Genomic DNA, 26916 nt, shown 5'->3' on the forward strand with positions numbered 1-26916 from the left:
GGTGTTCGGGGCTGTTTGGGGAGGGGACCGGAGGTCTCAGAGTTGCTCGATGGGACGCCCAGGGCTGTCGGGACCGGGACCGGGGGTCCTGGGGATATTCGGTGGGATGCCCAGGGCTGTTGGGGCCAGGACCGAGGGTCCCGGGGATGCTCGTCGGGATGCCCGGGGCTGCCAGCGCCGGGACCGGGGGTCCCGGGGTTGCTCGGTGGGACACCCGGGGCTGTCGTGGACCGGGACCGGGGGGTCCTGGGGCTGCTCGGCGGCAGCTCGGCGGGACCGGGGGGTTCTGCGCTTGGCTCCACCCCCGTCCCAGCATCCCGCCCGTCCCGGGGTCGCCCCGCCGCCGCCGCCCCGTGGGCGGAGCCGCCGGTCCCGCTCCGCCGCGCGGCTGCAGCACCGGGAGCGGCGGCGCCGAGGGCGCTCGGGGCGCTCCAAGCATGGGCGTTCGCCGCCTCCTCGGGCTCCTGCTCGCCGCTTGCGCCGCTTTCCTCCTCCCCGGCCCCGGTTGCCTCGCACGTAAGTGGGACCGCGGCCCCGGGAGCCGCCGCTCCGCACTGCGGGACGGAGCCCGGCATCCCCCGGGCATCCCCCGGTCCCCCTCCTCCGCCGCCCCGGTGTGTTCCCCCCCTCCCTCCAGCCCCGGTTCCCCGGTTCTCCCGAGAATCCCCCGGCGCTTTTCCCAAGGTCACCGCCGGACCGAGCGGCCGGGCGCCCCCCCGCGCCCCGCCCGGGGCTGCCCCCCCGCAGCCCCCCCCCCAGGCCCCGGCCCCTCCCGGTGTCTCCGGTGGCCCCGGGGACGCTGAGCACCGTGAGCCGCATCCCGCGTCCGTACCGGGGAAGGGGTCCCGGTTCCTGCAGCTCCCGGGTACCCCGAGGCGGTTGGGGGCAGCCCCCGGAGCCCCCGGTGCGGCTCCGCCGGGACCACGGGCAGCGCCGCCCGGCCCCGCCGCAGGGATGCTCGGGGCTGGCCCCACGGCAAGGGGGGCTGGGGGGGGCAGGGGGGGCCGGGGGTAGGGGAGGGCCGGGGCCTGGTGTCTGCAGCACAACTGAGGCGGGGGACAGCGAGTGGGGGCCCGGGGGGGTGCTGGACACGGGAGAGGGAGGCAGGGGATGATGATGGGGGCATAGGGGGATGGGGGGGAGACTTGGTGGGGGGGATTTCTTAGGGGGTGGATTTTTGGGGGGGGTGGATCTATGGGGGGGATCTATGGGGGACACATCTATGGGGGATGGATCTACGGGGGGGTAGAGCGATGGGGCGATGGATCTATGGGGGGATGGATCTATGGGGGGAGGCAGACAGGGAGAGATGGAGGCTCGGGGGGGGCGGGGGGCAGACATCCTGGACACACCGCAGCTGCCCTTGTCCCCAGCCAGCCCCCCCCCCCCCGGGTGCTGCAGATCCTCCCGGAGCTCCTTCGGGACAGCTCACCAGGGGCTGCCCGACCCCCACCCTGCGAGGGGCTCAGAGCCCCCAACCCCACCGCGGTCCCCTCTGCGGATGCCACCAGGATTTGCGCCCCCCCCCCCGCCCCTGCAACCCCCAATCCTTCCCCCTTGCCCCCCCTCCCAGAGCCCCCAGCGGGCTCCTGGCCCAGCAGCTGTCCCTGGGCCATGTGGGACCGGGCCGGGGGGAGGGGGGCTGGGTGGGGAGGGGGCTTCCCCGGCCGCCCACGGCAGTGCGGAGGCAGCCGGTGCGGCGCCGGGAGCCCGCAGAGGTGCGTCAGCTCCCGCTGCAGTGGGAGGGCAGAGGCAGGAGCCGAGCTGCCAGAGCAGGATCCGCCGTTCTGCCGGCCCTGCGGGCGGCTTGGGTGGGGGGCGATGAGCTGCTGGTGAGGACCCTTCCCAAAAGTGGGGACTGTGGGAGGAGCCGGCAACGGCAGCGCTGCCCCCCCCTCCCCTGGGTTCTCTGCTCTGGGCTCAGCGGGGCGTGGAGACGCAGAACCGCTGGGTCACGGTGCGGGGCGAGGGCCCTGCTGCTGCTGCTGCCACCGGTATGGGGCTCAGAGGCTGGCTGTGGGGTGGCTGCCTCCACCACCCCATGGATCTGTCAGCCCGTGGGTCCCTCACCCCATAGATCTACCACCCCATGGATCCAGCGCCCCCTGTCTCCATCACCCTGAGCCTCCATCACCCCTGCCTCAATTTCTCTCTACCTCCGTCACCCCAAAGCTCCATCTCCCCCGTCTCTATCGCCCCGAGGCTCCATCACCCCCTGCCTCCATCACCCCTTCCTCCCTTACTCAATGCCGGTACCAGGGAGCTGCTCCCCGCTGCATTTCCCCACCCTTCACCCACCTGTGTGCGATGCCCAGGCTGCTGGGGACGTGGGGTCACCGCACCCCATGTCAGACCCCCCCCCCCGTGCCCAGCACCCCTTTCCCCCACAGGACCCTGTTACGATGAGCTGGTCGCGCCCCTCTACTCCTCGTCCATCGGTGCCTCCTCCAGATACAACATCTTCTACTCAGCCAGCTTCGCCCGGCTGCACAGTGAGTCCCCCCCATGCCTGCGGGGTGGGGGACAGCACATGGGGACCCCACCCCACCGTGGGGCTGCCACGGAGCTTGGGGGGCTGTGGGGAGGGGGCTCTTTGCAAGGTCTCACCCTCAGCATCCCCCAAGGGTATGGGGAGCTCCCCCAGCAGGGGTGCAGGGGCCGGGCTGAGAACGGCTCTGTTTGGGGCTGCGGGGTCCCTCCTGAGCCCCCCCATCCCTCAGGCACCAGCGGTTGGTCCCCCGACCCCCGCGACAAGCAGCCCTGGCTCCAGATCGACCTGATGCAGAAGCACAGGATCAACGCGGTGGCCACGCAGGGGACCTTCAACACGTACGACTGGCTGACGCGCTACATCGTGCTCTACGGGGACCACCCCACCAGCTGGAAACCCTTCTTCCAGCAGGGCAGCAACTGGGTAGGAGCCGTGGGGTCCCCCTGCGGGGTCGGGGTCCCCTGGGAGCAGGGAGGTGCAGGGGGGGCTGGACCCGCGCTGAGCTGCCCCTTCGTCCCCAGACGTTCTTCGGGAACGTGAACGAGAGCGGGGTGGTGCGGCACGACCTGCACTACCCCATCCTCGCCCGCTACATCCGCATCATCCCAGTGGCCTGGAACCCCCGGGGGAAGATCGGGCTGCGCCTGGGCCTCTACGGCTGCCCCTACCGTGAGTACCGGCCCCGGTGGTCCCCGTGCAGGGAGGGACCCGGGAGGGACCCGGCCCCACAGCTGCGAGGCACGGGGCCAGCTCCTGCACCGAGGCCAGCGCTGCAGCCCGGCTCTGGCATGCCCAGAAAATCCTTTTCCCATCAGGACCGCGTCCAAGCAATCCGCAGCCATTAGATATGCCATAAACCTGCCCCAGCTCTTAGCACGGTTGGAGAGGAGCGCTCCCCAACGCCAGCGTGCCTGCTGCTGCGGGCGGTGACGCCGCTGGGGCCGCTCTGCCTCTCCCCCAGGGTCCCACGTGCTGTACTTCGACGGGGACGACGCCATCTCCTACCGCTTCCGCGCCAAAAAGATCAGCACGATGGAAGACGACATCTCCTTCAACTTCAAGACGGTGGAGCAGGACGGCGTGCTGATGCACGGGGAGGGCTCGCAGGGCGACTACATCACGGTGGAGCTCAAGCAAGCCCAGCTCTTCCTGCACATCAACTTAGGTGAGCCGGGGCCGGGGGGGCCGACCGGGGGGGGCCAGCGGGGCTGGGGGGAAAGGGGCCGCAGGGTGACGGTGTCCCCTCCCCAGGCAGCAGCCCGGTGCACGCCACCGAGGGCCACACCACGGTGGCAGTGGGCAGCCTGCTGGATGACCAGCACTGGCACTCGCTGCACATCGAGCGCTACGGCCACCACGTCAACCTGACGCTGGACGGGGAGGTCAAACGCTTCCGCTGCCACGGCACCTTCGAGCATCTCGACCTCGAGACCGAGGTGGGTCCGGCGAGTGGGGAGCTGCCGGGCTGCCGGCCCCACGGCGTCCTCGGCCCGAGGCTGAGCCTCCCTCTGCCTCCCAGCTCTTCTTCGGGGGGGTGATCGACCAGGACAAGCAGCACCTCACCTACCGGCAAAACTTTCGGGGCTGTGTGGAGAACATCATCTTCAACGGGGTCAACATCGCCGACCTGGCCCGGCACCGGAGATCCAACATCCGCTTCGAGGTGCAGCCCCCAGCCAGGGGGCAGGGGACCAGCCCCGCCATGGGGTGCCCCCTTCCTCGGTGGTGGGGTGACCCGTTTCCAAGTGAGGGCCAGGCCCTCAGCCCCAGCTGTGGGGTGACCCCTTCCCTAGGGCTGTGTACCCACCATGGGGTGACCCCTTCCCTAGGGCCATGTACCCGCTATGGGGTGACCCCTTTCCCAGGTTCAGGCTCCACTTTGGGGTGACGTGAGGCTGGAGGCTGCCGCACTCAGCCAAGCGGCCTCACATCGACCGCGCGAGGTCATCCCCGGCCTGGGGCACCCATCCGGCATCACCAGGCAACGGGATCGAGCAGGGCAATCGGGGCCGGGGGGGGGCCACGGGGTGGATCTCCCTGCCACGGGAGCGATCCCATCCCTCACCACCTCCCGTGGCCACCCGCAGGGCAGCGTGGGCCACTACTGCCAGGACCAGGTGAACACTCCCATCACCTTCGCCGGCATCAACAACTACGTGCAGGTGCCGGGGATCCCCCGCAGGAACCGCCTGGCCGTCAGCTTTCGTTTCCGCTCCTGGGACATGGCCGGGCTCCTGCTCTACACCAGCTTCGCCGACCGCCTGGGCTCCCTGGAGATGGTGCTGAGCCAGGGCCAGGTCAACGTCTCCATCGCCCAGCCCGGCAAGAAGAAGCTGGAGTTCGCTGCAGGTGGGCTGGGGGCTGATATATGGGGCCCGGGGGTCCCGCTGCGGTGTCGGTGCCCCCCCTGCACGCCCACCTCTCCCCCACGCAGGGCATCGCCTGAACGACGGCTTCTGGCACTCGGTGCAGCTGGTGGCACGGGAAGGCTCGGCCGTGGTGACCATCGACGATGACGACGGTGCCGAATTTCGGGTGGCGCACCCCTTCCAGCTCCGCACCGGCAGCCAGTACTTCTTCGGAGGTGGGCGCAGGGTGGGCAGGGGTGGGGGGGGCGTGCGGTGCCCGGGTGCCGCTCACCCCTCACCCCGTGCCTTGCAGGCTGCCCCAAGCCGGCCTCGCTCACCGGCTGCCGGTCGAACCAGACGGCCTTCCACGGCTGCCTGCAGATGCTGAGCGTCGACATGCAGCCCGTGGACCTGGAGATGCTGGTGCAGCACCGGCTGGGGAAGTACGCCGACGTCTTCTTCAACGTCTGCGGCATCACGGACAGGTACCGGCTCGGGCAGAGGGCGCGGGGGCCGGTGGGGCTGGGACCGAAACCCTCTGCGCCCCCCAGGTGCACCCCCAACCTGTGCGAGCACGACGGCCGCTGCATCCAGTCCTGGGATGACTTCATGTGCATGTGCGACCTGACGGGGTACAAGGGAGAGACCTGCCACAAATGTGAGCGCAGCAGGGCGGGATACGACGGCACCCACGGCTCTCTCTGGTCCTGGGTGCCCATCTCGTGTCCGTCCCCCCCACCCGCGCCCTGTTTCCCTCTTCCAGCCCTTTACAAGGAGTCATGCGATGCTTACCGGGTCAGCGGGAAGACCTCGGGGAACTACACCATCGACCCGGACGGCAGCGGGCCGCTCAAGCCCTTCACGGTGTACTGTGACATACGAGGTGGGTGCAGCAGGGGCAAGCACCAGGCTCTCCCCCTGCACCCAGGGCTCGGGGATGGAGCGAGCTGGGGTGTCCCGGGGGGCTTCTCCTAACACCCCCTGCCCTGCAGAGGACCGGGCATGGACCATCATCCGGCACAACCGCCACTACGCCACGCGGGTGACAGGCTCCAGCGTGGACCAGCCGTACCTGGGCGCCGTGGAGTACTGGAACGCCTCCTGGGCCGAGGTCTCGGCGCTGGCAAACGCCTCCGAGTACTGCGAGCAGCGCATCGAGCTGCACTGCTACAACTCCCGCCTGCTCAACACACCCTGTGAGCGCTGGGAGGGGAGCGGGGCCGTGCCACGGGGCCATGCCATGTCCCTCCCGTGTCCTTACCCTCCCCTGTGCCCGCAGCTGGGCTGCCCTTCAGCTTCTGGATGGGCCGAAACAACGAGCGGCACTACTACTGGGGGGGCTCGCGGCCGGGCATCCAGCGCTGCGCCTGCGGGCTGGAAAAGAACTGCGCCGACCCCCAGTACTTCTGCAACTGCGACGCTGACCACACGCTGTGGTGAGGGCTGGGGGCTGCGGGCACGGGCTGGGGGGCTCAGGGTGGTGGTGGGGAGCAGCCCCTGCGCAGCCCCTCTGACGCACGTGCCGTCTGCAGGAGGACGGACAAGGGGCTGCTGACCTTTGTGGACCACCTGCCCGTCACGCAGGTGGTGGTGGGAGACACCAACCGCTCCGGTTCTGAAGCGCAGTTCCTGCTGGGGCCCCTGCGGTGCTATGGAGACCGTGAGTGGCCGGAGCTGTGTTGGGTCCCATGCCCATGTTGGGGCCTGTGTCCACGTTGGGTCCTGTATCCACACTCGGTCTATACCTATGTTGGGTCCATGCCCGCGTTAGGTCCTGTATCCATGTTGGGTCCTGTACCCACATTGGGTCCATTCCCGAGCTGGGACCATGCCCACGTTGGGTCCCATCCCCGTGTTGGGTCCATCCCTGCACTGGGTCCATGCCCACGTTGGGTCCATGCCCACCTCTCACCCTCTCCTGCTCCCTGCAGGCAACACCTGGAACACCGTCTCCTTCAACAGGGGTGCAGCCCTGCTCTTCCCCACCTTCCAGGCCAACCACAGCCTCGACATCTCCTTCTACTTCAAGACCACTGCCCTGTCCGGCGTCTTCCTGGAGAACCCCGGCTCCCGAAACTACATCCGCGTGGAGCTCAACAGTACGGGCGCGGGTAATGGGGGCGAGGGGGGGCGGCGGGGCTGGGGTGCCCCTGCTGACACCGCGTCCCCACAGCCACCAGGGACGTGGTGTTTGCCTACGACATCGGGAACGGGCACGAGAACCTGACGGTGCGCTCGGCGGTGCCCTGGAACGACGACGAATGGCACCAGGTGAAGGCTGAGCTCAACGTGAAGCTGGCCCGGCTGCGGGTGGACAAGCTGCCCTGGGTGGTGCGGCCGGCCCCGCCGCAGAGCTTTGTGCGCCTTGAGTTCGACAGACCCCTCTACGTCGGTGAGAGCCCCCCCTGCCCCGTGCCCTATGTCCCCGCCGTCCCCGTGCCCCCGCGTGCCGCAGGGCGCTGAGTCTCGTCCCGGCTGCAGGCGCGGCGGAGCACAAGATGCGCCCGTTCCTGGGGTGCCTGCGGGCGCTGCGGATGAATGGGGTGACGCTCAACCTGGAGGGCAAGGCCAACGAGACCGAGGGCGTGCGGGTCAACTGCACCGGCCACTGCCAGGACCCGCCGGTGCCCTGCCAGAACAGCGGGCTCTGCGTCGAGCGCTACAGCCACTACAGCTGCAACTGCAGCATCTCCGCCTTCGACGGGCCCTTCTGCAACCACGGTGAGCGGCTCCGTGCTGCGGACACCGCGGGGGGACCCTCTGCGGGGCCGGGCTGGGGTAGAGGAGCCGGCGCCCCCGTCACCCCCGTGGGTCCCCCGCAGACATCGGAGGGTACTTCGAGGAGGGCACGTGGGTGCGGTACAACATCCTGCCCATGTCGCTGTACGCCGCCCGCGAGTTCGCCAGCATCGTCAGCAGCCCCTGGCAGCCCCTGCCCGGCTACAACCTCACCAGCGAGGAGGTCAGCTTCAGCTTCAGCACCACCTCGGCCCCCGCCGTGCTGCTCTACGTCAGCTCCTTCGTCAAGGACTACATGGCCGTGCTCATCAAGGACGACGGTGAGGGCGCTGGGGGGGGCTCCCCCCGTCCCCAGGCCGATGAACAGCGCTGCAGCCGCCTTGTGCTCTGCCCGCAGGGAGCCTGCAGCTGCGCTACCAGCTGGGCACCAGCCCCTACGTCTTCGCCCTCACCACCAAGCCAGTGACGGACGGGAGACCCCACCACGTCAACATCACCCGCCTGCATCGCACGCTGTACACGCAGGTACGGGGCCGGGGCACCGATGGGGTGGCAGGGGGTGCAGGAGGCTCCGCGGGTGCTGACGCCGCGTGCTTGCCCCCCCCAGGTGGATTACCTGCCCGTCATGGAGCAGCAGTTCTCTCTGTTCGTGGACAGCAAGCTGGACTCCCCCAAGAACCTGTACCTGGGGCGCGTGATGGGTGAGCTGGGTCCTGCCCCTCGCGCCGGCGTCTTCTCGGCCCAGCTCGGTCCTTGGCGGGGGTGAGCCACCTCCTTCTGTGCCCCCGCAGAGACCGGCGTGATCGACCCCGAGATCCAGCGCTACAACACGCCCGGCTTCTCCGGCTGCCTCTCAGGGGTGAAGTTTAACAGCATCGTCCCCCTCAAAGCCATCTTCCGCCCCACCAGCGTGGTGCGGCCCTACAGCATCCGGGGGGAGCTGGTGGAGTCCAGCTGCGCCTCCATGCTGCCCCTCACCACCATCTTCATCCCCCCCGAGATGGACCCCTGGTACATGGGCACGGGTAGGTGCTGTGCGGGGAGCCTGGGGGGGTGGGAGTCCCCGAGCCCCTCTTAGGTAAGCGTCAGATGCTGCCCGGGTGATGCGGAGGCGCTGCTCCAGCGCAGAACTGCACGGCCCCATCCCACCCACCCGCTTTGTCCCCGCAGAGTTCCCCCACGTGCACGACGACGGCTGGATCGGGATCATCATCGGGTGTAAGTGAAACGCCCGGCCGGCGTCCCCCCGCCGTGCCACGGGTTGTCCCCAGGTCCCCTCCCCAACGTCCCTCACCGTCGCCTTCCCCGCAGTCGTGACGTTCCTGCTGCTGCTGCTCGGGGGCTTGCTGGTGCTGCTCTACCTCTACTACCACCGCTACAAGGGCTCCTACCACACCAACGAGCCCAAGGCCATCCAGGACTACGGCGGCACCGTCAAACCGCTGTCGGTGCGCAAAGACCAGAACCTGCCCCAGATCCTGGAGGAGGCGAAAGGCGATTAGCGGGGCCGGGGAAGGGGTGGGACGGGCTCGCAGCCCCCCCCGCGGCCACGGCGGGGGCCGCCCGGAGACCAGGAGCAAGCGTCGCGGGACCAAAGGGCCGAGCACACCTGAACTGCCAGCACCGCCGAGCCGAAGCCGGCCCCGTAGCCGGAGCGTGGCCACCTCCAGCCCAGCCCGGCCACCGGCACCCCCAGGTCCCTCCGCCGGAGGCCACCCGCTGCCAGAGCCCTGCTCCTCGGCGGGGACCCCCCCGCGGCACCTCGCAGCCCACATGGAGGGGGGGGGGGGGGGGGGGGGAGCAGCACCGGAGGGGTGCCCCCCGCCCCGCTCGCGCCTCGATTACCTGCTGCTTTACTCGCTTAGCAAGAGCCACGAAGGAAACCACGCAATACCCAGCCTCGGAGCACAGCCCCGGGGCGCCCCAGCAATACCCTGCCCGTGCGTGCACCGCGCATGACGCCACCGCACTTTGCTGAGATGCTGCTTTCCGACCGTCAGGTACGGATGATCCTTTCTACCATTTTTTGTTGTTGTTGTTGTTGTTGTTTTTGTTGCTGGATATTCTACTACACTCCGGTGGTTTTTTTTAATTCTCTCGGTTTGTATAAAAAAAAAAACAAAAAACAAAACAAAAACGAAACAAAAAAACACAAAACGGAACTTTACGTCGGGTGTTATACGTTCAAAGTGTCGTGGTAAGTGGTCCGTAGTTCGCTACTTCTCTGCCCGGGGTGCTCGTCCTGCCGTTACCGCCAGCCCGGGGAAAGCTCCCGTTCGCGCGCTGTATCGTGGTTAAGACAATGTTACAGAAATGCATTTATCCACCCAAAGGCCTGGCTCCGCTGGGCACTTTATTTTTAAAAATATCCGTTTTGCTGGACGAGGCACGGAGAGACTCAAATAAAGGCAGAATGACGGCGTTTGACGCGCTTCCCCGGCCTTCCCTTGGGCAGCCTGGGTGCGGAGGGAGAGCAGCTCCGCTCCTCCCCAGCACCAGGGAAGGGCACTGGCAGTGCCCGGCGTGATCCCCACGGGACATCCACCAGCAGCCGGGGCCGCAGGGACCCGCAGAGCCCGGGCTGGGTCACGGCACGGGCTCAGCCCGCGGCTGCGCTCGGCTGCACGGCAGCCCCGGGGAACAGAGCGCAGCGAGGCGCAGGGGGTGTTGGCGACCACTTTATTATGACAAAGGCTACAAGCCGCGTTCTTTTTAAAGTGCATTATAATTCACCGTCAACGAACCACAGACACAAGCCTGGCATAGTGCAGATACGGCCAACGTGGCAGAGGACACCGAGCGGACAGCGGGGCCGGGGCAAGCCGGGGGACGGAGGCAGCGGGAGCGGGGCTGGGGGCGAGGGAGCGGGGCTGGGGTACAAGCGCTGCTCCAGACGGACCCAGAGCCCCGCCAGCCGGGACGGACAGCGGGCAGGACGGGAGCAGACCCGGGCCAGGAGGGGCTCAGCTCCCCGTGCAGACCCAGGGCGCTCTCTGCATTTGGGGATGCGATGGGGGCCGTGCCCTGCCCTGCGTGGGAGCCCTGCGGTTCCCAGAGGAGCAGGGCAGCGGTTCCAGCCCTGGACAAACACCGTCCCGCAGCACCGCTCCAGGCTGGCACAGGAGTCCAGCAGCTTCCTGCATCCCACGCCAGGCCAGCTGGCAGCACACGTGGCTCCTAGGGGACAGCCCCAACCTTCAGGCCCAGCTCCCTGCTCAGGGAAGGGGCTTCCATCCATCCATTCCTCCATCAATCCCTCCATCCACCCACCCACCCAGGCCTGGACAAACAGCCCCACAAAGGTGCTGCTGAAGGACGGCGGCGGTCTGGGACGTCCGTGGTCCCCCCCCAACCTGAGAGCACCCTGGGCAGCGCACGGGGCTCAGCTGCCTGGCTGGGAATGCTTAGTTTAAAGTGCTTTTTTCTTTTTCTTTTTGCATGGGGTGCTAAGGCCAAACCTCACCTTGCCAGAGAACATTTCCCATTTACCCCCAAGGCCAAGGCCAGGACCAAAGCATCAGAAGCCTCCGGAGAGCTTTCCGGGGAGCCTTCCCCTCCGTCACTGCACATAGCAGCTGCGGGTCTGCTGCGCCCTGATCAAACCTCACCGAAGCAACATCCAAGCAATTCTGTGCAATGCGAAGGGCTCCTGAAGCGCCTGGCGTGTCTCAAAGGGCCCATGCCTCTCCGAAAAGGACTGTCCTGGCAGAGGAGGGTGGGGGAAGCAGCTTTGGTACTGCGTGGTCAGGAAGCACCTGCCTGGAGCACGGCCAAAGCCCCAGCTCCCAGCCTGGCTGCAGCCCCAGCCGAGCAGTGGGGGGCTCCCCCCGCAGCCCCAGAGCTGCCCCAGCCCCAGCAGACCCAGCCAGCTGCGGGCTGGGAGGGCTCCCTCCCGCTCCCCAGTGCTTTCTTTCTGTGGATTCCCCTTGTGCTTGCAGCAGCACCCCCGTAACATCGTCTCTAACCAGCTCAGTAGCTTCCCTACCCAAAGTGACTTTTTGCATAGTGCTGCTTGCCCCGTCCCAGGGGATCGGGCCACACGAGCCACGTGCTGGTGGTCTCTGTCCTCCAGCCAGCTGGGGCAGAGGGAAAAAGAGACCCAGGGACAGCAGCTGTGGGGCTCGGGGACGTGCAGGCATGTGGCCACAGCTCACCGGCTTCCGATGCTGTCGCTGTCCTAGTCAGCAGGACAAAAGAGGCAGCGAGAGGCAGCACCAGAGACCAGAGCTTGTCCCAGGGGAGCTGGCGCTGCCCCCGAGCCGTGCCCCGAGGGTCTCGGTGCAGGCAGTCCCTCGCTTGCTTTCAGCAGCCAGCAGAAAATTGGAAAGAGGCTGAAAGCTGGTGACTGGAAACCGTCTGCACCACAGCTTTTCTTCAAGCCCCAGCTGCCTCGGTCCACGGGCTCCCTCCAGCCCAGGAGACAGCCAGCAGGGAAGGTGCTGGAGCCTGCCCCACGCCGGGGCTGGGCAGAGCTGATACCCGGGCAGCAGCTGCTCACACTCCTGCCCCAAGTCTCTCTCCGGGTGTCTGGGCAGCAAGTAGCACTTGTGACACACACAGCAAGGGGAACACGGGCAGCAGTCATGTCAGCGTGAAGCAAACATGGCATCGCTTACAAGGTGCAGCAGCAAGGAGTGCTGGGGACCCCCCGGCACACAGCCTAGATGATATCCGTCTCCCTCTCTATGCCAACGTACTTCAAGGCGTCTGCCTGGCTGTACCTACAAGACAGGAAAAGCCACAGCTGCTGTAACGACCTCTGAACTCCCTGCAAACGTGCACAGAAAGCAGGGTCGAGCCCTGCCCAGGGTCCCCAGCCAGCTGCTCCCCACGTTACCGGTAATCAAAGAAGAGCTCCTCTCCCGCCTGGATGGCCCTCTTGGCAAAGATCCCTATCCGGTGGTCTCCGTTCACCATCACAACTGCAACCAGAGGGACAACATCGGGGACATGCGGCTGCGGCTCAGGTCGGGTCACGGATGCTCCCCTGGGGGGCTCCAACCTGCAGCGACCCCTCTGCAAGGCCACGGCCACAGCAGAGCTGAGCGGGGCCCCCAAGAGCAGGAACGTGATTTGCAGCAGAGCAGAAGGAGAGTTTGCCCACGCCTCTGAAGTTCTGCGGCTGCCACAGACTCCGGGTGACTTGGGACCCCGTGAACCCCCTGAATTCCCAGAGCTGAGCAGGCCCCAGAGACCCTTCCCCAGCCTTGACCTGGGGACAGCTCACCTTTGGCATAGCAGTTGGGGTTCACGGAGTGGTTGGCAAAGCGGATTTTGTTTCCTTTGCGAGTGGCGTCAACGACAAAATCTATCGAAAGGCAAAAGAAGAAAACTCTGTAGCGTCCTGTAAAGACAAGACTGCTGCTCACAGGATGGAGGGGCTCGAGACTGCCCACCCACCAGCCCCTGCCAGGAAGCCCACGTCTCTGCCACCCCTTGAAGCCCCACGCGAGTTACCGTTGTTGAGGTTGAAGAGGAAACTTGACATGTACTTGTCATAGACCTTTCCTCGCCGGTCAGCCTCATCCTGCGAAATAAGCTGGAGAAGGAGAACGCCTTGAGAGAGCCTCAGTGCCTGAGGGCACGGTAAGGATCGCTGCAAGGAACAATGCTCTTGGATCTCCTGGAGGTGCCTCCTGCCCTTCCACACCAGTGGGTGGGGGTTCGCCAGGGCTCAGGAGGAGCAGAGGAGGAGCTGGGCTCCCAGGGAGCAGCACACACACACCAGACATCCCTCCTTGGCGGAGGGCCTCGAGTTGGGTCCCAAAACGGTACGGGTTTCTAACTCTAAGCCGGGTCAGAGTGAGCCCGTGGCCGTGGCTGAGCTGGGGAAGGCCCCTGAGATAACTGCAGAGCAGCACTTCCACCACGCGCGTCCGCCCGAGCACGTGGCAGTCCCGGCGAGGGCGGCAGCACTGACCTCCCCGCAGTACTCCGAGATGAATTCGTTCTTCTGCACGGACTCCTTGATGAAAGTCCCCCAGCCAGCGACATCCGAAGGTGCCAGCAACAAGTGCTAGAGCCAAGGTGAGAAGAAAACAGCTCGGGTGGGCAGACCTACCGCCCCCAGCACCGAAGCAGCGCAGAGATCACGCCCCAGGTGTCTGTGGTGGGCTTCGGGCAGCGCCCGGGAGCAACCACGTTGTGCTGGCTGCTGCCCTCACCGTGCCAGCATCATCCGGTGTCCCCTAGCGTAAGGTGACACACACGTCCCTGCACACTTACGTGCCATAGCATCGTTAAGCTGGAGCTGCACATTACTTAACACCCAGTAATTTGCATCTTTCTCTGAATTTCTCTCTCTTTTGTACGCAGTCCCTTGTCCTGACCAACAAAATTCAAGACCTGACCTTTCTTCGGAGTCATTTTTTACACTCCCTTGTTCTCCCCGTTCCTCTTATACCCCCGTCTCCCAATTTTCACATCCATAATCCATACTCCAGAGTAAGTGCTACAGAAGCCTGGGGCAGAGCAGCTTCTGTTTGATTTTTTTCCTCACTCAGACAGCTGCGGGTGGCTCACACCCCCTCTCCCACACAGCAGAGATCTGTTTATCAACCCTACCCTGAAGCAGCCCTTTGCCAGCAGCCCAGAGCCACGCAACACAGCAAATACCTTTTTGAGACCTCGCTGGATGCTGCAGTTCTTGCAGGAGACCACCTTGCAGTCCCAGTGCTCCGAAGCCCCGCAGGTCAGGCAGAGGTCCGGGTCGCACTCCCGCACGGCCAGGTAGCACGGGCACTGCTTGGTGTTGCACTGGGTTTTGCAGCGGCAGCCTGGGAAGCGATTCTGACCTGCGGGAACACAGCGTGGGTTTTTCAAAGAGAGGGCCGTGCCGCGTGTCCCTGCCCCGCAGAAACACAGAAGCTCCTGCTGAGCCGGGTCTCACCCTGGCAGGCTGTTTGGGCTCTGCGCAGATACAGAACTAAAATTGTCTGTGACCAAGGGCCAGACTGCCTGCCCACCACCCAGCTAGCACAAGGAAGGTGCCTTTGTGCTAAGAACGAGCTTTGCAGCCCCTCTCCTCTGGGCAGGAGAGACGGGAGCTCCCAGGCCGCCTTCCTGAGCCCTGAAGTCACCAGAACGGGGCTCACCGAAGGATGCAACGTGACAAAGGGACATTTTTCAGCCTGGGCACCCACGGCTGAAAGCCAGAAACCAGAGCAACAGCCTGGGGGCAAGGCAGCCTTGAGGACTGCTCACACCTCGCAGAGCACACACCCACGCGTGGGGTCCCTCCTGCTTCCACAGCTGGAGATGCTGATCTGCCTCTCGGGGCTAATTACGTGCAGTTTGAAATCAGCTCTGATAATATGAACAGATCAGGACGGAGAAGCTGGGAGCCTGAGCTGGCTCCCTGTCGCCCTCTAGCCCTTCCAGCCCCAGGCTGTGTCATAACCCTACACAAACTCACCCTCAGAAGCCCCAGTTACGTGGGCGAGTGCTGTTATCTCCATCCCAGAGCTGGGAACGGGAGCCCAGAGGGGAAAACGAGCGTGGCAGAGCAATGACCCAGCTCCCACCCTAACTGCTGGCCACACGTCCTCCTTCCATGGGATTGGCAGCAACACCCAGGGCTTGCTGCTCGATGCAGACATACAGACGAGCAATCTCTAATGAGAGCCTGTATCACTTGCTGCTGGAGGACACGGGGCAGCATGGGACATAGTTCCCCCTTAGATTTATCAGGCTGCTAATCAAACTGCTGCAGATGGACAGAGGAATGAAGGCAGGGATAAAACAGGCCTTCAGCAAGCCCCAGGGCTGCACCCTCCCCTTGTCTCTGTGAGAAGAGCTGGCTGCTTTCAGGTGTGGTAGTCCCAGCTTTTTCCTTACAGTCAGGGTTGCACTGGCAGAACTTCTCACAGAAGTTCTGGGTCATGATGCAAGGGCAGGAGCTGTCACAAGGATGTTCGGGGTGGTCACACGGCTGGTAGTTGTACACCTGGGTAGGCGAGTTATCTAGAGCAAGAGGAGAGACGGCAGGGTTAGAAGCTGCGCTTCGCAGGAACGTTTGAGAGCAAGCAGCACACCCAGGGCTCTGGAGCAGAGCACATGCACGTTCCCCACCTGCCTGCAGAGGGCAGGAAGCCCAGCAGCGCTCAGCACACAGCTGTAATTACAAACGCATGACACATGTCTACTTTACACCTCCGCAGCCCGTTTTACACGGGGACTGCACGCCAAACCTCAGCCCCCCTCCGGCTGGAGCAAGACTGCACCTCTCCCACTGCCTGGGAGAGAGCGTTGGCACGGCAGGGATGTGGGTGGCACAGCCACAGGGGCACCAAAACCAGCCCTTCGGTGGGGAGCTGCTCCCCCTGCACCCCTACAGCTGCCGGGACAGACAGCAGGACACGGTGTCCTGTGCAAGCCAGGGCTGGAGAATTGTCCCCTGGGGGAGAACGGCCACGCAAACGGCAGCCGAGCGCAGCCACGGACGTTACCTTTCTTCAGCTGGATCTTCCTGCAGTGCGCGGCCCACAGCCTGGGAGAGAAGCAGAGAAGTGTCAGAGGTGGGGGCATGAGCCTCCATCGGGAAGGGCTGGCTAAGCACCGCGCTCAGCACCGCCAGCCAGCGCAGCAGCTGGGGCCAGGCGATTCCAGCAGGGCTGCCTGGCAGCGTCATGCATTAATCACCATCAGGCGGCCGCAAAGCGCGGAAAGATGAGAACAGCACAGCTACAGGAGTTATTTAAGGCAAGTGTGAGAGCCAGAATAATGCTGGATACACTGGATCAGCACACAAGAAGTAGGTTAGGAGGCAGGGAGCTCGGGCTGAGGCTGCTCTCAGGACAGCGCCGGCCTCCTTGCAGCAGTGCGGCACAGCGCAGCCACCGCGCCGCCCCCTGCTCCGGGGCTGAGCCCGTGGGCGCAGGACCCCGCAGCTCCCCAACCAGGAGGACAGCACCAGAGAAGGGCCAGGGGCCAGCTCCCAGCCGGCAGCACAATCAGCCCTGTGTGACAGCGAGAAGTGTGCGCAGATGGGAGCCAGATGGGGATTACCAGGAATGCTTTGGCACAAAAAGCAGCGGATCTGGTTGCGTTTTTAAGAACAAAACAAGCTTGTCCAACACTTGCCTGTGCTTCCTTTTCTTCTTCTGGGATGGATTCATTAATTCGTTTGTTGGCAGTTTTGTTATAAGCGATTCTTTAACTGCAAACTGAAAGACCTACCAAAAAAAAACAGAAGCAAAAAGAAGAATAAAGTTCAGTATATCCAAGTTACCTTTATTTAAAGCATAAACAGAGAGAGTGCAAGCACACACGCACAGTGGGGGTCCCAGTAAGCAGGCAGCTCTGCCCCCAGTTTCACTAAGCCACGGGTGGCCTTGCTTTTCTTGCCTGGGAAACAAAACCACCCCCTGTCCCACCAGCCTGGGATAAGGCACGCTGCAGAAACCTCACAGCACTGGACGTGTGCGGGGCTTGTTCTGTGAACAGCAGCCACACTGCAAAATAACACCACCCAACTTCCCAAAGCGTTGATGCAACACGTTCCTCGAGGCGGTTTGCAGCAGGGAAGAAAAAAGAAGAAGCAAGCAGCAGCAAAGGGCTCGCTCCTGCCCCGGGGCCAGGCGCTGCGGTGCCTGCCTGCCCAGACCAGAAGGTCAGGCCATACCTGCTTGCACGTCTTTGTCCCCAGCAGCCTGGCAATGGAGCAGAAGTTGTTGAAGTAGGTCCCGTGGAAGACGCGGAAGAGCGACTCCTCGGCTCCCGTCCACTCAACCGGCTCCTGCTGCGTCTCCACCGCAAACAGCTGGGACGAGGCTGGGCTCAGCTTCTGCTTGGTGGGGGTCTGGCAGCGGGAGTTTGCCTCTGGCGAGAAAGGCAGATGTTAGGGCCAGGGATGAGCGAGAACACACCCCTGCTGTCAAAGCTTCCTCGGGCAGCGGTGCTGCAGGGGTGCCTGAGCCTGCCTACCGCACCTCCAGGACACCGTGCCACCTCCCCCTGCCGCGGCTGTGCCCACAACGCAGCCTCCTGACCCAGGCAGCAGCACCGGGGAGGCCCGAGGATGAGGAAGGTGCTCCCTTCTCTCCCACCCGGGATAGGATGAGCGTGCTCTTTCTGCCCTGGGAGCTCATCCTGCCCTGGGCACTGCCACTCACCCGGCGAGGCAGCAGCCTGCTGCTCCTCCAGGGGGAACGCGGCTGCAGACACGGCCCCAGCCTCAACAGCTCCCAGGTGGGTGCTCAGCACCCCTGCAGGGCCAAGCACCCAGGCTGGCACTGCCACCAGCCCGCTTTGCTGCCTGCGTTGCCCTAGTGTGCAGCCAAGCAAGGCACTCAAAGCCCAGGGCGCTGGGTAAACACCGGTCCCAGCAGAGCACTTGCCGCACCTGACAGTGAGGATAATAATGAACCCCACCGCAGCGCAGGGCAGGACTGGGTGTCCCCTGTGTTTGCTTAAGGCCAGCTGTGGACATTTTGTCACTCCAGCTCTGAATTTCACGGCCCCAGCACAGGGACAGAGCAGCAAGACAGGGATAGAGCCCCACGTGTGACAGTGCCCACTCGTTATTTGTCACAGCACTAAATGGGAGAGGGTTGTCTCCAGGGATGGCGCCGTACCCGAGGAACTAGAGGCCCACTCATTGCCCGTGTCTCTGTCGCTGTCTCCCTCCCTTGTCTCAGCGAGGGCCGGGGTGTTTGAGCAGGAAGCACTGACCACATGGTGCCTCCGGCGGCGCCTGCCCGAGCACTTGGACCGCGGGTTGTGCAGCGCAGCGAACTCCTTGGCTCCTTCCTGCAAGCAGAGCAGAGCACGGAGTGGGTAGCACGCAGCCAGGACGTGCAGAAAGGCCTTGGGAGAAGCCCTCCGGCCACCACGAGAAGGCAGCAGACCTGTCACACGTAATAGGGTCACCTCCAGTAAGTGCCACGGCCCTGCCAGCTGCCTGCACTGCACCTTTCCGCTTCGCGTCCTTCAGCATCGCCGCCCGGTATGAGCAGGCTCCCTCACCCCGTTCCTCCAGCCGGCTTCCCCATCTCTTGCCCTGGCAATGACATCCTCCCGGCCTCTGTCCTACACCCCCCCGGCCTCCGTTCTGCCTCAGCCCTGCAGCTCCCCTCAGACGCCGATATCTCAGCCAGATAATCTGAACGTGACATCAACACGCTTCCAGTAAGGCTCGTATCTGGATCCGTGCTTCCCCAAATTCAGTGACGATTAGATAATCAGCTTAGATAATCAGGTGACGTTTCAGAATTAGGTAATTCTGAAAAATCGCCAAAGTTGTGAAAAAAAAGACCCACAAAGTACTGAAGAGCATGGCTGGCCAGGCCACTTCCTACTGTGGTTTCAGAAGCTGCAGCGCAGAAACGTACCAGCCAGAGGAAACAGTCTGCTCCACAAGGGTCCGGCTCGATTTTCGTCTCTCTGTTCTTTCGTTTGTACACATTAGGAGTAGCATGAAAAGCTGAAAAAACAATAGTGAGCTTTACTGTCAGTATCCTCCAACAAGGGGCACTCACCACAAAGCAAAGGACAGGGACAGCACAAGGGGAGTGAAGGCAAGTGGGAGCCTGAGGCAGTCGCCAGGAGCACAGGAGCAGATCTCCTAAGAGCAAGGCACAAGGTGGGGACGTCTCGGCCAGCCCTACTCCTAACGATGATGGGAACTGAGCATCAGAGGGGGAACGCTTGGGAAGGAGAGGCCGTAGGAAAAACGTCTGCTTTCAGACTGAAACAATAAGACCGCACGATCTTAATAATAGATCTTTAAATAAATAATTCACTGGAGAGAGTCCTGTGACTTTCCAAGGAAGCCCTCAGACCTGGGAAATAGCAGGTCCAACAGCTAACCCCTATCCAAAAGGCTTTGGCAGAACAAACCGCAGGAACATGTCTAAGATGGAGCTGTAAGTTCCAGCGAGGCAGCGAAACACAGGGGCATGTCCAGACTTTGGAAGCGTGACAGTCATGCCTTTCCCTGACGAGCTTCTGCGAAGTGAGAGTGAAGCCCAGTCACAGCACTACTTCTGCAACAAGGTGCCAGGAGGCCCAGCGCAGCACGGCGAACAACAGAGCGGGCTGCCACGCGGGTTGGTTTCCGTCCACTTGTGGGAACTGGTGGAGCTGTCCTTATAAAAGGCTTTGGGGCACCTGACAGCCTCTAAAGGCTCCGCTGCCAACGCCAGGGCGGCATCACCCTCTGACGACCGCAGCACAGACGCCAAGCGAGGCACGCAGGAGCACAAAGCACTGAGGAAATGAAGAGAAAAGGGAAGCGTCCGGCGGGACCGCACTTACGGTGCAGAAAGCAGTCGTATTTGAAGCAGCGCCGGCAGAAGAGCGTGTGGAAGGAGTGCAGGGACTGCTCGCGCTGCACCGACTTCGCGCAGGGCCCGTCGATGTTGGGGGTGCACTGCGGGGGCAGCACATTTGGGTCCGACACCTCCGTGAGCTCTCGGTACCTATTGAGCAAACAGAGACAGCCACCGATGTGCATTTTTTCCTAATTTGGGATGTTTTACAAGGCTTTGTGTGACTTAGGTCTTATGACTCTGGCTCGGATACCTTGAGGCTAAACCGAAAGTTTCTAATACTCAAAAAACGTTCTGCTCACAGTGCCTGCAGCCAAGTGAGCTCTGCTTTCTGCTCAGAGCACAGGGCTGTTGTCTAAAATACAAATCTTAACCGTCACTAACAAAGGTAATAAGCAACACACGTAGAGATCTTCTACCTCTCTTTCATGTCATCTGGAAAGCCATACTCAGGGAACATGGAAGAAATGGCAGTGAATATCATGTCGTTTGGAAACCGCTTCTTTGAACACTTCTTGTTACCTAAGGAAAAAGAAGAGAAATTCTCAGTTACGCTGGACGTGACCGTGCCTCTCCTTTTTCCAGAGAGGGCAATTCCAGGAGGTGTTCTGGACGGCAGTTTAAGAGACAGAAACGTAACCACACAGACGATTCTGTCTTGCAACTAGGCTAAATCATTTCCAGATGCATTGCACTCTGCCACCTTCCAATTAGCATAATGTGTTGATGGAAGTACTAATGATTTCGTGTGGAATATTGCTTTTCTTACCAAGACAAGGTTTACAGACAATACTTTCCTACGTCTGCAAAAAGTCCTGGTATTTGTGCTACTCGTATCGCTATAAATCAAAGGTGAAACTCCTAGTCAGCATTCCTAAGGGCATGCAGGACATGTGAAAATCCCACAAACCAGAGCTGCTTCTACGCAGCAAAGCCCCCAGGTGGCACAGGAGAAGGAAGATGAACGCTAATATGTGGAAAACGAGGCTGGAAGGGATTTGAAAAGGTTCACCTCCCTGTCCTACAGCAGAATTACATCTCCCTACAAACTTACTGACAGATGCTTGCCAGGCCGGCACTTTGAAACCTCCAAGAGCAGAGATCTCACATCCTCCCCAGGTAATACCCCACTGCTTTGCTAATCGTACCATTACACGGTTTTCCAGATGACTCATCTGAATTCCTCCTTGCTACACTTAAAGCTGATGACTGCTTATCCTGTCCGCAGGGGACAATGAGAATAACCGACTTCCCTTCTTCTTTCATCTACCTTACCAGAACTTGCCAAGCTGGCTACTACCCCTAAGTGACACACAAATAACCAAAAGAGCAAGGACAGGAGAGCACTGGGCAGCTCCTAAGGCAAGGTAGGATGGGAACACGACCATCGCAGCCCCAGTTTCTGCAGCCAAACCCACCTTCCACTGCAATTCGTTTCCTTTTCCGCGTGACTGGCAGCTCCTCTTTCCCATCCTCCTGCTTAACCTCAGAATCATTGTGTCCTTCCTCTTCCTCGTCCGAGTACTGATTCAGGGCGTTCACGAGCTCCAGGAACACAGCGTCGCTGATGAGGACCGACCCTGAAATCATTTCTGAAACACAGTGGTGTCAGCCGGTCTGTGGGAGGGCCATCATCTTTCATGCTCCTCAGGGTGGTAAATCACAAGCCAGCCACAGGATATTATTATCAGTGAGAACCTTCCTGGCAATTTTGGAAGGATAGGTGGGATTTTAATGCTATAGAGTCGTTAAGAGTGGTGTATCATTTTTGTGAATCTGAGGACAGGCCACACCAGAGAGTTTTCCACAGCCTTCTTCCCTCCAGACAGACCTTTACGATGGGCTAGGAAACTACGGAGGGAAACACACTGGCTTTTCATCTCAGAAAAGAATGATTAAAGTCTTGACTGAGGTAAAAGTGGAACGATGTTGCTGAGCTCCTCCTAACATCTAGCACATTTTTCAGCTTCCCAGAACTGCCTGTGGATGCCCACGAACAAGAGCTCTGGCACCAGAGCATCCTGGGCCTAGAACGGAGCAGGGTATCAAAAGGTAGGACCGTGTCCTTGCAAACCAGCACCGCAGGCACATTCCTGCTTTCCTACTCTAAGAGCTCTCAGAGAAAAGCTGGTTACTGCTGCCACCTTTTGACTTCTTAACTGCCTTGATATCGAATTTGCAAGAGGACAGTGAAAGGACAGTGCTGAGCGCTCCCGCTCCCACGTTACCTTCCTCTCCATGAACTTTCCCATCGTAGTTATTAATGAGTTCTTCAATGAAGGTTTCATCCTCTTCCTTCACCTCATCTCCCATGTAAGGGATGTTGCACAGAACAGTTTCATCCTCCACCTGTAACGAGATTAGATGCGGTTCAGTAACCCAGCACCTGCTGATTCCCACCCAGGCTGTGCCTCTAGGGCTGCTCCAGTCCGTTCCACAGAGACTACACGGCGTAAAGCAAAGGTTCAGCCTCCCCAGCAGAAGTTTTGGATGTCACATCACTGACGTTTCATTGTTAGTCCATACCAGCAGCATAATCCTGATGCCAAAAAGTGCAATCTGATTTAAAAAAATAAGAGTAGCGTATCCAAGGGTTATGGAAACTCAGAAACACACACGCTGCCAAGAATAATAAACAACCGAAAATGTCAGAGGGGTCACGGTGATTAAGGTGGAGTGGGACTAGTAACAGTGAAAGGCAAAATGGCAAGTCATCCCCGGAGGAATACAGCTGGAGCCGAGGAGCGTTCTCACATTAACTGCACGGAGCAAGGACATTTGGCTTTCATTGCCATGGCACCGGCGAGGGGCTCTTTTCGTGTCACATCTCCTAGTGCCACACCACTCCACCAGCCTGCTACACCTGGTCCTAGGGAGCTCCTTGCTTGTAGGAATACACCCACACCCACGCTGGGCAAAGGGGCAGGCTAGCCACAGACTGCCCGTCTGTTTTGCAAATAATCTTAACTAAGCCACGACAAAACAGTATTTAAATCGTCCTCCACACCACTGTGATCCTCAATAGCATCCCTACAAGCAGATCAGCAGGGTAATCCAATCACAAAGGAAAGGACCTGCCTAAGAAATGCAAGTCTTCATTTAAAAGGGAAGTTAAAAGAGAAAAAGAAAAGCTAATAACCCTGCCCAGCCAAACAAAAGAAAGCATTTACTCCTTGAATCCTGTGAAGTACCGGTGGCCCTATCAAGGAGCCAGGTGTGGAAGAGAGACTAGCTGGGTAAGACAGCTTGGATGCGAGGCTGTTCTGTGGGGTTCAACACAACAAGCAAAAAAAACAACGCTCCCCCTCATCTCTTGAGCAGACATCGCTTGAAACAAGTTGGCTGAAGATGGTTTAATCACTGCACAACCGTGTAATGGTTACGCACTAATCTCACAAAGATCTGCACTAATCTCACAAAGATCCTGCTCCGCAGAGCCTTCGTACCTACCATGAAGTTCTGCTGAAGGGGGGACCAGGAGTACATGATGGGCACCAGAGCCACCGTGTTCAGCGTCCTCATGTACAGCGTCTGGCTTGGAAATCCGGGAAAAATGCTCTCAACGGTACACTGGGAGAGAAACGAAGAGAAGGGCAGTGAGGAAACAGCCCCTGGGAGGCAGTCGCAGTCACAGAAGCAAACTGCTCTTCAGGACAAATACAGCAAAGTGCTGCGGTCACTCATTGTGGCTCCTTGACAGTAAAAGCTTTTTTCCCCCCATTTACCAAACTATATATAAATTATCCTCACAGTTCCCTGCAAAGCCCTGGTTCCAATCCACATTTGTTGCTGCCGTGCCTCTTTTGCTCTCCCTACCTGTTTTAGGAAAGGGTGCCCGCTGACTGGCTTCATCAACTGCACTGGTTGAACTCGAAGCTTCTTCCAGTCTTCATTCAGAATTTGAGTCTTTTCGTGAACCTTTGCAAAGTTGGCCACAAAAAGAGCCTGAAACGAGAGAAAGAAGCACTCAAAAATTAAAAATCACGTCGAGGTTTAGAACATTAAAATCCCTCCTGAGATTTTGTTTCGCATATCAAAACGTAGTCAAGGCAAAGTACTTCAGACTGATGATACTCGTTAGAAGGAATCCTAGTTAACCTCAGCATCGGTCCAAAACTGTGCTGAAAACATAGCAAGAGCCAGCAGCTTTTAATAATTCTTGATCAGATCCAACCTGTTCTAAAATCTTACCTGCCACGGAGAAAAGTAGCATTAGAAGTCATCCGAGACCCACGGAGCCTTAGCACCGAGGGGGTTAAAGCAAGGAGACACTTCACAGAGTGCATGGAAATGAGTCCTCTCCCTGCACGTTATGCAAGCACCCAGCCAGGGAACTTCTCTGCCTACACAGCAGAGCTGACTACCCTGCTCTGCTCCAACCACGGAGCACGGAGGGAGGTAAAAATCTCTTCAGGCTTACCACGGCTACAACTGAAATGCAATTTTGCAGTTCTCATTGTGAAGCACTCAGCTGAAAACTGCTCAAATACCGCAAACTAGAGCGAAGGCTAGAGCAGAAATCCTTCCAGCTAGACCTGGCATCTCTCGTTACGGCTTTACCTTGGCTCCCATGTTCGCCTGAAACCTCTTGAGCTGCCGAAGACGCATGTATTCAGACTTGACTTTTCTTTTCCAGTATATAATACACTTTGACGTCGGAGGAGTGGCGATTTCCATTTTTCTATAAAAATGCAGGAAGAATAAATATCAAATAATGGAGAGCTTAGCGTTATAAACAAGTGGTATTAGGAAAAAAAAAAAAAAACCAACGTGGATTTTAAATGCATCACAGACTTTAACTAGGAAAAAAATCTGCACTAGTCCTTTTTACAGAACAATTAGAGCACAAATTGCACCGAAAAGCTCGGAGAGCTTTTGGACGTATGAAGCAGCAGAGAACTGCGTGTGCTTACAGGGATTCAGCTGCTTCTGCCCAGCGTGAACCCCTGTGAATCCTCTACGGACAACGTGTTTGCAGCGTTCCCCTTTCTCCATTTGCTCGGGGCACCGGCAGAAAAAAACAACGACGTCAGGAGCCTCCTTACATCCAGCTATCGCCTTTCTGGCCTTGCCAGGAGGCCGGGGAGGATTTCTGTTTGTTTTGCAGCCCTTCCCTTCAGAAAGGCACTGCTGTTTACCAGCAGTAACGAGCAGGTTTCGGCGGAGCAGCAGCCAAGACTGGGGACGAGGGGCAGCCTTCGAGCTGGGTGCCGGCGCTGCGGCATCGCCCCACCGCAGCCCTGCTCGCCCCCCGGGGAAGGGATGCTGCAGCTCCCCCCGAGGAAGCAGGTGCCAAACCCCGCTGCAGCCACCTCCTGCGGATGTGCTCTGCCTTCCCTGCAGCCAGAGCAGCCTCGTGCCCGGGGGTGGCGGCAGCAAACGGGCCTCTGACGGCAGGAAAACCCTACAGAAACGGGGGTTTCCCTCGGAGCCCGCAGGGTTTTGCGGGGAGCCTGGCTGGGGGAGGCTCGCCGGCAGCGGGGGCCACGGTGGGGGCACCGTGAGCCAGCGCTGGGGGGGACGGAGGGGCCAGCCCGAGCCTCCTGCCCCACACGGTCACTGCCCTACAGGGGCCTGGCCTGCCCCACAGGCCCCAACCTACCCCACGACCTCCCCAAGCTGCCCCCTCAAGCCCCGATCTGCCCCATGGGGTCCCCAGTCTGCCCCACAGCCCCCCCCAAACTGCCCCCACAAGCCCCGATCTGCCCCACAGGCCCCAACCTACCCCCCACCCCCCCCAAACTACCCCCACCCCCCCCCAACCTGCCCCCCAGGGCCCCCAGCTGCCCCCCAGGGCCCCCAGCTGCCCCACTCCCCCCCCCAGCAGCCCCCCGGAGGCCCAGCTCTGCCCCCCCCGGTGCCCCCAGCAGCCCCCCCCCAAGCCCCGAGCTCCCCCCGGGGGCTCCCCCGCCCCTCGCGGCCCCTCGCGGCCCCTCGCGGCCCCTCCCCTCCCGCCGGCCCGGGCCGCCCCCCGCCCCCCGCGGGACCCCAGGCCCCGCCCCGCCCCGCACTCACTCCTCGGCCATCGCGCCGGGGGAGGCCGCGCTCCCCTCCGCACCGCGCATGCGCCGAGCCGGGGCCCCGCCCCCTCACCCCGAGGCCCCGCCCCTCCGCGCAGAGACCCCGCCCCTTTGCATAGGCTCCGCCCGCTCGCCCCAAACCAGACGCCCCCGCTCGCAGGCTCCGCCCCTCCGCGTAGAGACCCCGCCCTCCCCCCCCGAGCCACGCCCCGCCGCGCAGCGACCCCGCCCACTGACCCGCAGGCCCCGCCCCCTGCACACACACGCCCCGCCCCCTCGTCCTGAGACCCCGCCTTGTGCGCAGAGGCTCCGCCCGCTCACCTGCAAACCCCTCCCCCTTCGTGCACAAGCCCCGCCCCTCCCCCGAGACCCCGCCCTCCCTGCGCGGTGGCTCCGCCCCTTAGCCTGTAGCCTTGCACAGCACGCAGCTCTAGCCACGCCCCTCCGCTCAAGCCACGCCCCCTGCGCTCAAGCCACACCCCCCTCCACTCAAGCCCTGCCTCCCAGGTTAAGCCCTGCCTCCTACTTAAGCCCCGCCTCCCATCTTAGGCTCCGCCCCTTGCCTTAAGCCCCGCCCCTCATCTGGCAGGTGCCAAGCAGCCCCCAGGGGAGTCCCAGGGGGTCCGGGGGGTCCCGGGGGGTCCCGGGGGTCCCCCGAGGCCCCGGGAGTGCCGTGGGGCCTTGCCCCGTCTCGGCGCCGTTCCCCTCGCAGGAGGGCGACGAGAAGCGGCCACGGCTGGGCCCAGCCCCGCGTGGGGCCCGAGCAGGCCCCGGCCGGCGGCGGCGGGCACCGGGAGCGGCTGCCGGTGTCGGGACGGGGGAGGCCGGGCTGCCCCTGAGGGCACGGCCCCGGTGCGGCGGGGCCAACGCTCGGCCTTCGGGGCTCCAAGCGCTTGGAAACGGGCGCGCCGGGAGGCCACGGGATGCATCCTGCGCGCCTCGCCCCAGGGAAGGGCGGCGGCGGCGGCGCCGGGAAGGAAGCGGCTGCGTGGGGCGGGTGGTGGCGCCGTGCCGGCAGCCAGGGCTGCAGCGGGGCCTGAGCACCGGGC

The 26916-nt window shown here is 61.9% G+C and overlaps 2 protein-coding genes across 4 annotated transcripts; one reads left to right on the forward strand and one right to left on the reverse strand.

Moving 5' to 3' along the window:
* Nucleotides 1-354: 354 nt before the first annotated feature.
* CNTNAP1 (contactin associated protein 1) lies at nt 355-11216 on the forward strand. The gene is made up of 24 exons (XM_040536538.1): nt 355-516; nt 2391-2492; nt 2721-2914; nt 3013-3160; nt 3453-3656; nt 3743-3927; nt 4011-4154; nt 4579-4840; nt 4926-5075; nt 5153-5324; nt 5391-5497; nt 5603-5722; nt 5832-6035; nt 6119-6275; nt 6372-6499; nt 6771-6938; nt 7013-7231; nt 7321-7560; nt 7662-7898; nt 7976-8103; nt 8186-8279; nt 8370-8603; nt 8749-8796; nt 8890-11216. The coding sequence occupies exons 1-24, from the start codon at nt 438-440 to the stop codon at nt 9078-9080; spliced, it is 3915 nt and encodes a 1304-aa protein (XP_040392472.1). The 5' UTR covers nt 355-437; the 3' UTR covers nt 9081-11216.
* On the reverse strand, nt 10241-25952 carry EZH1 (enhancer of zeste 1 polycomb repressive complex 2 subunit). 3 transcript variants are annotated; one of them, XM_040536699.1, is made up of 20 exons: nt 25863-25952; nt 24408-24528; nt 23664-23792; nt 23298-23417; nt 22076-22196; nt 21266-21439; nt 20267-20369; nt 19834-19997; nt 18909-19000; nt 18153-18327; nt 17201-17397; nt 16660-16751; nt 16026-16066; nt 15415-15540; nt 14194-14372; nt 13499-13594; nt 13036-13117; nt 12806-12886; nt 12416-12500; nt 10241-12299 (listed from the first exon to the last, which is right to left on the reverse strand). In XM_040536699.1, the coding sequence occupies exons 1-20, from the start codon at nt 25910-25912 to the stop codon at nt 12239-12241; spliced, it is 2289 nt and encodes a 762-aa protein (XP_040392633.1). In that variant the 5' UTR covers nt 25913-25952; the 3' UTR covers nt 10241-12238. The 3 variants fall into 3 exon arrangements, with proteins under 3 accessions (XP_040392633.1, XP_040392635.1, XP_040392634.1); XM_040536701.1 differs by lacking the exon at nt 25863-25952 and adding an exon at nt 24893-25508; XM_040536700.1 differs by lacking the exon at nt 25863-25952 and adding an exon at nt 24761-25508.
* Between the last annotated feature and the right edge of the window lie 964 nt (nt 25953-26916).

Source organism: Cygnus olor, chromosome 25 (genome assembly GCF_009769625.2).
Source record: "Cygnus olor isolate bCygOlo1 chromosome 25, bCygOlo1.pri.v2, whole genome shotgun sequence".
Classification (NCBI taxonomy): domain Eukaryota; kingdom Metazoa; phylum Chordata; class Aves; order Anseriformes; family Anatidae; genus Cygnus; species Cygnus olor.